Raw genomic sequence first — 12,544 nt, 5'->3', positions numbered from 1 at the left:
CATATAACAGCGCACAAGGCAGCCCATACAGATTAAAGATAATAAAGATGAAAGATAACAACTTTTCCTTAAAAACATTTTTAAAGGAAGCCCCATGCAGCATGCTTAACCCTGGTCAAACCTCATTATTGTAATGGCATGGCTGACAGTGGCTAAATTCCAGTCTCTTTGGAAGGGATGCAGGAGGTATCTCAGAGGCTAAGTTTATTACAGCTGACAAAGGAACCTCTTAGCCATAGCTACTACATTTCCCCCTGTACTGTGTTTGGATGCAGGTTCTTGCACAAATTGCACACCTGATTCAGCAGCGCCACCAGTGTTCCACGAATCACAAGTAGATCATATCCCCAGGAGCATCCATGTTACAAGCATTAACATCATCTTGTCTGTGTTCAGCATCTGTTGTTGAGCCTCAAAGAATTTTGCAATATCTCACCTTTATGGTGTAAAAGTGCCACTCATGGCTTCTTACAATATTTAGAAATTACAGTTTTTTAAAGACAGTAATATAAGATAAGTAACCAAAGGGCAGCAGTTCAAACCTGAACATGGAAGCAGCTACATACAATAAAAGCTTGCTGTAATTTGTCTTCAACTGGAGAGAAACAGCAAGGGAAGATGCCAATCGACTTCAGTGGCAAGTGTTAATTGGGCTAAGGATTGTAGCCTTGTACCTTGATCCCTAAACTTTAGCCGTGAGCTAAAGGATCAGTGAACGGGAACTGCCTGTGTTGTTAGGATTCCCAGCAATGTATTAATTTATTCATTTTTGCCTCCCCACCCCCGGTTCCATAGCAGTGGCTGGATAGGTGTTTGGCTCTCTGCCCTCCTGCAACAAAAACTGGAAGGAAAGCTCTGACGATGTGTTTATTCTTGGGCTCCACTGAATTGTGGTCAGTACACACAAGAAATTCCCATTGATTTCAGTGGTACTTGCTTCCAGTTAATGCATTTGGGATCAAGTGTTAGACCAATTATCTTTCCATGCCTATGCCCATACTTAATTAGTGCATCCAAGAGATCCTACAATAGTTCCGTCTTTTGAATACAAAGTAGATTAGTGGTCTGACCTGTTTTAAAGTATGACCTGTTGTTTTCCAGTTTCTGGCCAATGCAATCTTAGTATTGCTGTACATTCATATTTTTTTAATGATACCTGCTTATTATAGATTGGTTATAATTTATCCTCAGTGATAATGACTAAGGCAGTTCCATCTTCTTTTTGCTGCCAGATTTGTGTGTTGTTTTGTCCCAAGAGTACATGACACATGGGGTCCCATTCTTAATAAAGGCTATACACTGCACAAATACATTTCCCCCTTCACTTGAATTAATATCATATCTATACACATGAGGCTAAGTTTATTACAGAGCTGCATTTTTAAAATACGCTTGTCTCAACCTGACTCTGTGTAACTCAACGCTTTGCACAGCATGCATTATGTTCATATCGGATATTCTGTTTAAATCTCCATATTTAGCTCATGCAAAAAGTATAAATAGTAATCTAATTCACTGCCACTTGTGGTACACAGTAATCAATTTTTTGTCTAGTATGCATAGGAAGTAACCATAACTAAGTATATGTGGAATATATTATACCTGTTGACTGTTTGCCTACACAATATTAGGACATTGCTGATGCATTTTTGTTTCTTTGTTTCAATAGGCATTTACCAGAGTACGAGACCTTCAGTATCTAGAACTGATAAGCAGCATTGAGGTAAAGAAAAAAATAGGGGGATGCAAAATGTGAATTAAGGAAAAAGCTTACTCGGTGCAGTATCCATATAACAGAATGTTAAATGGACAATGAATCTATTGAGAGTAAAAAAATGCTGAGTATTTTTGATTTGGAATGATGATTGATATGTATTGACTTTGATCCACTCTTATGACAGAAACTTAATGAAAAAATGGGGAATGGCTTGAATATTCAATTATAATGCTGTAGATTCCTATGGCTTGTTTCAAAGTATTTTATAAATAGGAATTAATTAAGTCTTACATCACCCTCTTGAGATAGGTAATTATTTTTATCTCCATTTTCCAGACCAGGCAACTGGCACAGAGGTACTGTGACTTGCCCAAGGTCACATGACAAATCAGCGACAGATGGGAGTAAAATTTGGGGCTTGCAACTTTCATGTTGCGCTCTTAACCTGTTCAAATTCCTAGCCCATGACTTGATAGATTTTTTAATTATAGAATAATTACTAAGAAGAATCTAAAAGAAAAGCAAATCTATCACCACTCTGACCTTCCTGTAGGATGTCGTAGTAATGTAAAACATGTGGGTCTACAATGAAAAGTCTAAAGGGAATCCTTCATGTAGATGTTAATTGGGGTTCCTGTCTCTTGTGTAGGGATGCAATCTGCTCTCTGCAGCCACTGGTGGCAAAAATGTCCTTGTTTTATCACGGTGCTTAAAGGAAGTTTACTACTGACATGGATGACATTGGATGCAGGAAGGAATGCCACAGTTATCATTCTTTTTGCAAACTGTGAAAGAACAAAAGTGTATTTGCGTTACTGAATCAGCCCGCCATCTGTCCTGTTGTTGTACATGATCTCTGGGTTAGTTATGATGCCTGAAAATGAATGGCAAGGGACCTCGAATTGTGCAGACTACACTTTTCGTGTGTAGCGATGGGGATAGCCAAGTCTAGGTTTGAGAATGGCTACCGAAATGGTTGGAACTATTTTAAACCTTTCTTGTGTAAATGTCCCCAGTTAGTATGTTAGGCTTATTTTGAAGCTAGGTCAGAGCAGTATATGCCCAGCAGTATGTTAACTTGCTTGTGGCAGATTCAATGAAAAGAGAGATAGCAGGGTCCCAGGGTCACATATAGTGCTTTAAAGAATTCCCACTCAGTTGCAGTTTTATGCAGTAAAGGTACATTTTATTAATCATTTCACATGGGAAGAGCCCTGCTGGCTCCTTCAGACCAAAGCTCCTTCCAGCCAAGCATCCTATTTCCCAGACAATTCCAGGAAGCTCACAAGCCGGGCATCAACTCTCCAGCAACTGGTTTTCAAAGGTCTGTTGCCTCTTACTTGGACAGTCCACTTAATTAGCACGGATAATAGCCACTGATGGACTTATCTTCCATAAATGTGCCAGGTTCAGACATTTCATGTCATTTGCAGAGATGCTGCATTATCCTAACCTCCCAAACCACAGTGTTTTTAATACTTCTTGATACAGCACCTATAGCGCCCCTTTTTCGTGCAGTATCTAGATGCTTGGTGTATCTAAAGATACTTGATGTTACTGATTCCCAGCACCATTTTAATTTGTTGCTCTGCTGCTGTATGATTCATAAAACAGTAAATCTGCCTCCTCCCATTCTATCAAGCAAATTTTGTTTTAGGTGAGGGTTTGTTTTTCCATTTGAAGGCTATGTGCTCCCCCTTTTCAGAGTTGTGAAAAAGCTTTGACCATTTCACTTCTCTGCTTTTGATAGCAGAAACTGAATTGAGCTGGGAGGTTCTGGATGCTTCCAGTATTTGCAAGCCTGCCCCCCAGCTGTCCTCTGATTGGCCCATTCTCACGGGCAAGGCCTGCTAAGCCATGAAGGCACAGGGGGAGGCTCTGGTGTCCTCCAATGGTGCCGCCACAGTGTGGATGGCCCCAGGAGTGGGCCGCAGCCGCACCAGGCTGCAACCGCCACCCCAAGTTCCAGTTGAGCAGCCATTGTCAGTTTCACTTCTCTGCTTTCGATAGAAGAAACTGAATTGATAGAATTCATTTAGGGTGCTGTGAAAGACCCTTCAGGGCAGGAAATGACAAATATATCCAGCCTTCTGCATTGGAGCTTATATCTAGCCTTTCTCTCATTAAAGTAAAGGGAGATGTGGAGCACTGGCTTCTCAAATGAGTCTGAATCTGTAGAATTAGTCATTTGTCCCCACCCTTTATCCTTTGAGATTTGTTTTAGTCCTCTGGCAATGAACTTGCAGATTATTCAAAAGATAAAATGCAGTAGGGGGTATACTTTGTAGGGTTGTATGTCAGACAGACCATTAAGATACATGGGGGGAGATTCTGTATCCTGTAGGATCAATCCTCGAGATGCATGAGGGAGCTACATCAAGGAAGGAAAAGCTTGGGAGGCAGGGACTGAATAGAAGATGCTATTCTGTTGGTTCGAAACACCGATAATCAACAAAAAAGGTGGACTGTAAGACTTCACTAAATTAATTGGAGAGAGGTGGAAGCAAAAACAGGCTCTCCTGCCTCATGTTAGATACCCCATGAGATGGATGACAGATTACTCTCTATCTCGTAATTCCCTGTGCTTCAGAATGTAAGTCCACAGTGGCTATATATGCACTGTTGTTTAGCTTAATGTGGGTAGTTTAGAGAGAAGAGCTGTTGCTCAGTGGTAGAGCACCTGCTTCACACACAGAAGGTCTCTAGTACAGTCCTTGGCATTTCCTGGTAGGGCTAGGAATGTCCCTGTCCTGGAACACTGGAAAGCTAGATAGACCAATAGTCTGAAATGCTACAAGGCAGCACCCTACGTTCCTTTGTAATTTGGCATTCTGTATGCATGCTATAACATTAAACCTTCCTTTCATAGATAACATGCCACTAATTAGAGAGAAACATTTGCCAAATCCTGTTTTTCATTATGTTCTTGTCAGATTAATTTTTCTTTTTAATCCAGATGGTATAAGCATAACTTTCAGCAGCCATTTGATAAATTTTAGTACAGCTAGGTTTTATGATCTTGAAGTGGGGCAATTGCATGTGGTTTGGAATTCCTAGGCTAGTTTTTTGCACATTTGAGGAGCAGGGAGCAATATATAATAAAATAGTATATACTCACATGCAACTTGGTGTGTTTGCATATCTCTTTAGGTGCAGAACAAGTGGACTGAATTTCATTCTAGACTTGCTTGCTCACTGACTGGAACACTTCTCTGGAGTTTGTTTGCTTTCTCTTTAGGTCGTCCAGTCACAGTAAAAGTACATAATGTTGGGAAACCTGTGAGCAATGTGCTTCTTTGGCATAGAAAGCAGGCAAAACTCTACCAGTGTAGACAGAATGAAGTAATTTCTGTTGTGGGCTGCCCTAGTTTATCCCTGGGAACAAACAACAGGATTGCACACTCTTTCTTTCCTTGCTTCTTCCCTCCTTGCTTCCCCAGTGCAAACATTTTGGTTTAATTAAACTGCAATTAAATGGTTTGTCCAAAATGAGGAATGCCAGTTTACAGACCAGGATCTTAAGCCAGCTACAAACATAATGCTAGACCATTCTTTATCGCTAAATGGACAAGCCTCAGGGAGCCTGTGGTCGGCATGAGCCTTGCTCAATAACCCTTCCTCTCTGCTGCTGAGAGGAGGAATTCTGCTGAGTTTACTTTCAGTTCCAAAGAACCTTGGCTTATTTTTACATGCAGATGAGGAAACCTGGTTTAAAACAAACAATGCTTAGTTGCTAAGCAAGTCAGCTTCAAACCGTGGATTATGAACCTGTCTTGTTTAATTAACTGCTGATTGTTTTGAACCAGGTTTCCTGGGTTGCACTTAACACTAAGCTCAAGCTTCCTTGAGACTGAAAGTAAACTCAGTAGCCACCCTCCTGTTTGTGTGAACACAACACTGATGCTTTGCTCAGGCTCATCGAGGCTTATCCATGCAACACTAAACTATGGCTAAGTGTTGCATGTGGTTTAAGATCCTGCTTCATATGCTAGTATTAATCCACAGTTCCCTGTTTCGACAAGAATAGTTAATTGCTTAAATGAGTGTGTGCATGCCAAGGAAGGGTGGAGGCAAGGGCAGCATGCTCATTCCTGGCTATTAAACTGTGGTTTAGCAAGCTGGGGATTCAGCATCTGAACTGGGCTACTGACTTTGTAACATTTAAGCATTCAGCAAGTCTGGATGTTACATTGCTTATTTCAAATATCTCCAGGATACATTTAGAATGGAATCAGCCTCTGTCACTTGGTTTAGAGTTCTTGTTGTTTAGTTGAGTCCGACTCTTCGTGACCCCATGGACCAGAGCATGCCAGGCACTCCTGTCTTCCACTGCCTCCCGCAGTTTGGTCAAATTCATGCTGGTAGCTTCGAGAACACCGTCCAACCATCTCGTCCTCTGTCGTCCCCTTCTCCTTGTGCCCTCCATCTTTCCCAACATCAGGGTCTTTTCCAGGGAGTCTTCTCTTCTCATGAGGTGGCCAAAGTATTGGAGCCTCAGCTTCATGATCTGTCCTTCCAGTGAGCACTCAGGTTTAGAGTTCTAGCTAATGCCAAACCATGATCTCTGCAAATGCAGCAAGAGTTCAGAAAATGGCATTCTTAATGCCTGCTATCAGTTGGTTCCACCAATCACATTCATGTTTTGTTCCTCCTTTCTTAATAATTTGTTTCTGTTTAGGTGATAGGCACTGAACACTTGACAAACTACGGCAGTATTCATTGCTAGCAGTTACTATTTTGATCCATAAAGTACCTAAGTTACTAATCCTGAATGGAATTCCGGTTAAGTGGAACATCGCCTCCCTCTCCTCCCTTCAAATGTCCCCCAATTCTGTTCTGGCATTTCCCCCACCATCCAGGACATATTGTGAGCCAGGTGGGAAGTGGGGGACACAGGGAAAGAAGAGGAAGGAGGAGTTCAGTTGTGCAAGCGGAAGGCCTTGCAGGGACGACCCACTGTTTTTCATTATTTATTTATTCACTTTCTTTTTAGCATTCCGGTTAGGATTCTTTGAGAGACCAATTCTTAATCTCTATATCCAGTTTTTCTCAAGCGGGGAGGGCTGTATTTCTGTTCCCGCGAATGATCAGCTCGGTATTCCTGGAGATTGATTCTGTCAAGAGAGGTGAGGGGGGTGGGAACGGACAAAGTGACAGCTTTCCAAATTAAATGTTGCTGCTTTGTAGAACAATGAGAAATAGGCCAGAGAGAATGGGGTTTGGAATTGTTTAGTGGGTAATTAAAGTAAAGCGTGGATCCATTTCCATCTCCAAATGATGTTTGTGGAGGATTAGAGGAGAGGGAAGGGAAGGGAAGAAGAGTAGGGTGGCAAATGCCCCTTTCCAAAGAGGGATATGCACAAGGAACCATATTGAGTGGTATATTTTAGCCTTTGTTCTAAGATACCAAGTTATTAAATTCTTGCATATAGCCAGGCCACCTTTCAGCATGAGTGATGTAAATGCCAAAAATACTGAGGAATAAAAGGCTTGTAAGCGACACACTGTGCTTCTTAAATAACATAAATATCTTTCGATCCCGCTGCCGGTTCTGACAGGATTGAAAGACAAAGTGCTACTTTGAACAGCTAGAGTGGTAAACCTAGGTGGTCTGCCCAATCATTCTTTTTAGATTTTTGAGAATATTTGAGTAATATTATTAAGGCCATTGCTTTTAAAAGTATATGGTGTTCTTAGAACAGTCACTGATATTGTTTGGATTCTGACAGCACTTGTGTGCAGGCATATGCATGAATGTGAGCACACACAGACGATATGGACATTTCCTCCAAGAAAGCATCTTTCCATGACAGGAAAGTGGTTTTATTCACACTAATACAACACACATCAGATGGGCAGGGATAATATAATATGATGATGATGATTTCTGGCAACCAATTAAGGTTAGTCCTTCCTGAAGACGTAGATTTATTTCACTGGGAGGGAGACATGTTGGAGAGTTCATTGTAGATGTAGCCATCCCATTGAAGGATATTTTTATTCCATTGTAGTGACTTTGAAAGTTCTTCATTAAAATTTATTCTTAGCTGTCTGTCAGAGGCAACTTTTTAAAAAGTTACACTCAGTGCCATGTTTCTTAACTAGAAACTATTAAATTTAAAATGCAAAGTACTTAATTAAAAATATAGGCATTTCCATGCTGTTGATCACCATAACAACAAACTGATAGTGCAGATGGTGACCATTAATTTTTAAAATAGAAATAAAAGCAACACCACCACTTTCTGATGTTTACAACCTTGGTTATTAAATCTGCATTATACTATAAAATCTAAGGCTACCAGACACTTGAAATTCCCTTTCATTCTCGTGTCTCTGTATTCGTTTTGCGTGCCTTCCATAACCTTGTCAAAGTTGTAAGAGCTTTGCCAAGAATCACACATGTCAGCAAGCAGAACAAATGTAAATAATACACATTTTTCAAATGTGTTCAGTTTGTATTTCTTTCCTAGCAGTTACTGGAGAAAGAGGAAGGACAGGACTCATGGGGCAGCAAGTGAGCAGGGTAGAAAGGGAGTGGATAGATAAATTTAGTAGAAAGGCTTATGACAATTGTAGGTACAAACTAGGACACTTCAGAAACATCACCTGGGCTCCTAACCAGGGCTTTTTTCAGCCAGAACTCAGTTCTGGCACCTCTCAGGTAGACGCCATTGCCTTTATAAGAGAGCAAGGGAGGTGTTCATGGTGAGTTCTGGCACCTCTTTTTCTAGAAAAAGAGCACTGCTTTTAACAATTGTTTTCACATATTTTAAAAAGGTAAAACTGAGATTTTTCAATGAATTCAAATGCACAGTCCAAAGACCCTGGCATTACTTGTATTATTTTCAAAGGGGCTTCTGCAGAACAACAGGATCCTAATGTCCCACATGAAATTGAAGCATTTTTATATGTATGTATCTGTCTTTGTAAGGCAGTGGACTGGCAGGATCCTTTTGGACTAATTTGCACTGCAATTTCCACTGCAGACTGAAGAGTCCAGTCATGGATCAGTAGGGTCAGCTGCAAATGTGACACCTGTAAACTTCATTGTCCAAATGCCCTGCTTCTTAAACTCACATTTATCCTGCCATGAAAACTGTTTAACGTAGCAGTTTTGTATGCCTGTATCATCATCATCATTTTTATTTCTATCCTGCCTTTCCCCCAGATTGAGACTCAAGGCAGCTTACAGATAAAAATACAAAAACACAGATTAAACAGAAAAGGCTAAAATCAAAGTCTACTTCATATAGTTGCCATAGTGGCTCACTTAGTATTATGGTTATTTTAGGTCATATTTACAAACGTGTTTGTATCAGAGCTTTGGGCAATCTCAATCAACTTCTTGGTTTCTTTGTGTTATCTCTCTCATGCATTAGCCAGTACAGCCCTTGCTCTTGAGAAGCACCAAGGGGCTTCATTGGTTGTCCTGGGAAAAGATACCCATAATGATGAACTGATCTTAACTCAGAAATGCGAAGATTACAATGTGAACAGTGGAGGTGGAAGCTGCTGAGCTTTCTTAACAACTGCAAGTGGATAATTTCTCATTGACACGCAGGAGGGCAATGAGACATTTGGTAGATCAGCACCTTTGGCATTGTTCCAGGGACACCTCTTAAGCATGCTAAACTAAGACGTGATCACTTTCCCACCGTATTTAGTCTTTCATTAAATTGCAAGTTATCAATTGGTGCCGGGTAACAATTTATTAACTGCTTGAGGGTTATCCCAGCACAGTCTCAGGCATTTATAGCTCAGGGAAACATTTCATCTGATACGACATATGCTTTTATTTCTTGGAGATCCACTCGCTCTCTGCTGCCTTTGGGAGAATGGAGCTGAGGTCCTCCTGTAGCCATAATAAAAAGCATAAAAGCAACTTGTATTTTGCTGTACTGATCATTCCAGTACTGATTTGCTCAGTATCTAGCTGCCTTTTGTACTGTGCTCTTTGCCGGCAAGTTCCTCAAGAATTTTTGATCATGGATCATTTTGTTTGATTCTTTGCCTCAATGACTGGCGCCATTTCATTTGAGTAAGTTTCAACCCAGTCCTTCATGTGACAGAACTGTTATCTGAAAGAGCTTTAGATGGTTCCAGCCATTTCCTTATAAGTCTTTTTTGTCTGGTTGGTAGACACTAAACATCACAAATACACTCTTCCATCTTTAATGCTGAAAGTGTTGATATATTGCAATGTATCCATGGAATCCTAGCCCTTTTGAAGTGCATTTGCCTTGGACTGTAGATAAGAGCAACATTGCAGTAAGCATTGGTAGGAATAAGGTTTGACATGTGTTGCGTAGGGTTTGTCTACATATCGTGCCAATGTAGAATTGATGTTACCTCTCAGATCTTGGTTGTCATTGGAAAACCTGCATGTGCCTACTGTTTTCATGTGATAAATTTATTATCATTCTATCTTGAGGCGAAACACATGATAGTGCTAAACTGCGGTTCTTTGAACGTGTTTCAAAATGTTTATTCTGAGATGCACAAAAGTTTCTTTTGCAAAAGTGCTGTCATTAGCCTTTTGTCTTTAGCCTTTCCACCAGTCTGTGGGTGATACTCAAGGTTGGTCATCCTCAGTGTACATCCACTGAAAACTGCCAAAGTAATTTGAGCCCATTGGTTCCAGTGGGTCTCCTCCAAGTACGACTTGGCTAGATGTCACTTAGTATCCTGGTGTTTCCCTCCCTGCGTGAAGTGAGGTTACTGGGAACCAGGCAGAGGGCCTTCTCTGTAGTGGCGCCCGCCCTGTGGAACGCCCTTCCATCAGATGTCAAGGAAATAAACAACTACCTGACTTTTAGAAAATATCTGAAGGCAGCCCTGTTTAGGGAAGTTTTTAATGTTTGATGGGCGGGGTACAAATAAATTATTATTATTATTATTATTATTATTATTATTATTATTATTATTATTATTATTTTATTATTATTCCTGAAATCTACATCTTAGCAGCTGTTTGCCTCATGATATAACCTGTATTAGAAATAATAAGGAATGAGAAACGTGATGAATTTGGGTTTCATTTATTTGGAGACATTTCATTTTCAAGTTTTATGAGAACTACAAGTATTTTTAGAAATGAAATTTGGGGTAAATAGGATTATAATAGGAATATTTCATTAAGAACATCTTGGAAATTTCAAGACAGATAAAATGCTTCTTCACCCGGACCATAGTAAATGATGGTTAGCCCTCTTCCAGGAGGCAGTGATGGGCACCAACTTGAATGGCTTTAAAAGAAGATTAGACCAATTCACAGAAGACAATGCTATAAACAGCTAGTAGCCTCAATGGTTGTGTTTTACTGTTGTGTCATAAGCCTTATGCCTTTGAATACCAGTTGCTGGGAATTTCAGGTGGGCTCTTGCGCTCACGTCCCAGTTACAAGCTTCCCACAGGATACTGTTGGAACAGGATGCTAGACTATGTGACCATCAGCCTGATCTAACAGGCTCATTTTATGTTCTTCTTAGGTACTGCATTAAGGTGTGAACCTGCCTTGACTTTTATGTTCAGCTAAATTATATCTTACAATGGCATGTGTTCTGTTTTTTACTGGACTATTGAATGGGCAGGGCAGTAGAGAGACAACATAGAAAGCTTACTAATGGTGCTATTGCTGTTAGCAGGGCTAAGTCAGTTTATGCGTCAGTAATCCAGTTTAAAAGCTTTGTGAATCACGGCTTAATATTTTCAGTGGCTCTAGCCAATCTTGTTTCCTGCCTGATTATGTTTGCTAAAACATTTCCTGTCCTTTATTATTATTTTTTTAAGGAGAGGAAGAAGCGAGGAGAGAGCAACAATGACTTGTTTCTAGCCGATGTTTATGCATACCAAGGAAAGTTCCACGAAGCAGCCAAGCTGTACAAAAGAAGTGGACATGAAAACCTGGCTCTTGATATGTACACTGACTTGCGCATGTTTGACTATGCAAAGGTACATGGATGTGATTTATGGGGTGTTTATTTAAACGGCCTCTGGCGTCCAAGAATCAAGCAGTTTCCTTTTGGCGTGTGCATTTTCTTTGGTTCTTCTTTTCTGGAAACTCCTGGTAAATATCACTGACCTAAGTAACTAACCTCTCAGGAACTTTCCCACACAGCACACAGTTAAACTATGGAATTCACTCCCACAGGATGTATTGATGACCACCAATTTGGGCAGTTTCAAAAACGGATTAGAGACATTCTTGGAGGATAAAGCTGTCAATGGCTGCTAGCCCAGATGGCTGTGTACTGCCTCCTCCAATGTTGCAGGCAATGTCCCTCTGGATACTAGTTGCTGGGAATCTCAAGTGGGGAGAGTTGTATTGAACTCAGGTTCTGCTTCCAGTGTGTGGTGTAGTGGTTAAGAGTGATGGACTCGTAATCTGGTGAACAGGATTTGCTTCCCTACTCCTCCACATGCTGCTGCTGGGTGACCTTCGGCTAGTCACACTTCTCTGAAGTCTCTCAGCCCCACTCACCTCACAGAGTGTTTGTTGTGGGGGAGGAAGGGAAAGGAGATTATTAGCCGCTTTGAGACTCCTTAGGGTAGTGATAAAGCGGGATATCAAATCCAAACTCTTCTTCCAGGCTTCCCGTAGGCATCTAGTTGGTCCCTGTGAGAACAGGAAGCTTGTCTAGGTGGACCTATCACTTGACCCGACAGGGTTCTTTGTACAGTCTTAGGAACCTACATGGTGGTATTGTGCTGTATTACTGTGCAAGAACGTGGTTTAAAAACTGGGGTTCCCATTGTATCTCAGCAAGTTTCACAATACCAGTTAACAGCCTCTGAAATAATCTTTGATTCCTTTGATCCTGTAAA

General features: G+C 40.8%; 1 protein-coding gene across 2 annotated transcripts in view; it reads left to right on the top strand.

The window, feature by feature from the left end:
• The window catches only part of IFT122 (intraflagellar transport 122), a 55,667-nt gene that overhangs the window by 24,226 nt on the left and 18,897 nt on the right, over window positions 1-12,544 (top strand). For both annotated transcript variants that reach the window (XM_081901382.1, XM_081901381.1), the window contains 2 exons: window positions 1,670-1,723; window positions 11,510-11,671. In XM_081901382.1, the coding sequence (XP_081757508.1) occupies window positions 1,670-1,723; window positions 11,510-11,671 (216 nt within the window). The remainder of the gene's footprint in view (window positions 1-1,669; window positions 1,724-11,509; window positions 11,672-12,544) is intronic.

This window comes from Podarcis melisellensis (assembly GCF_964234715.1).
Source record: "Podarcis melisellensis genome assembly, chromosome: 2".
Lineage (NCBI taxonomy): Eukaryota > Metazoa > Chordata > Lepidosauria > Squamata > Lacertidae > Podarcis > Podarcis melisellensis.
The sequence above is the reverse complement of the archived record's forward strand: the minus strand, read 5'-3'. Positions and strand labels throughout refer to the sequence as shown.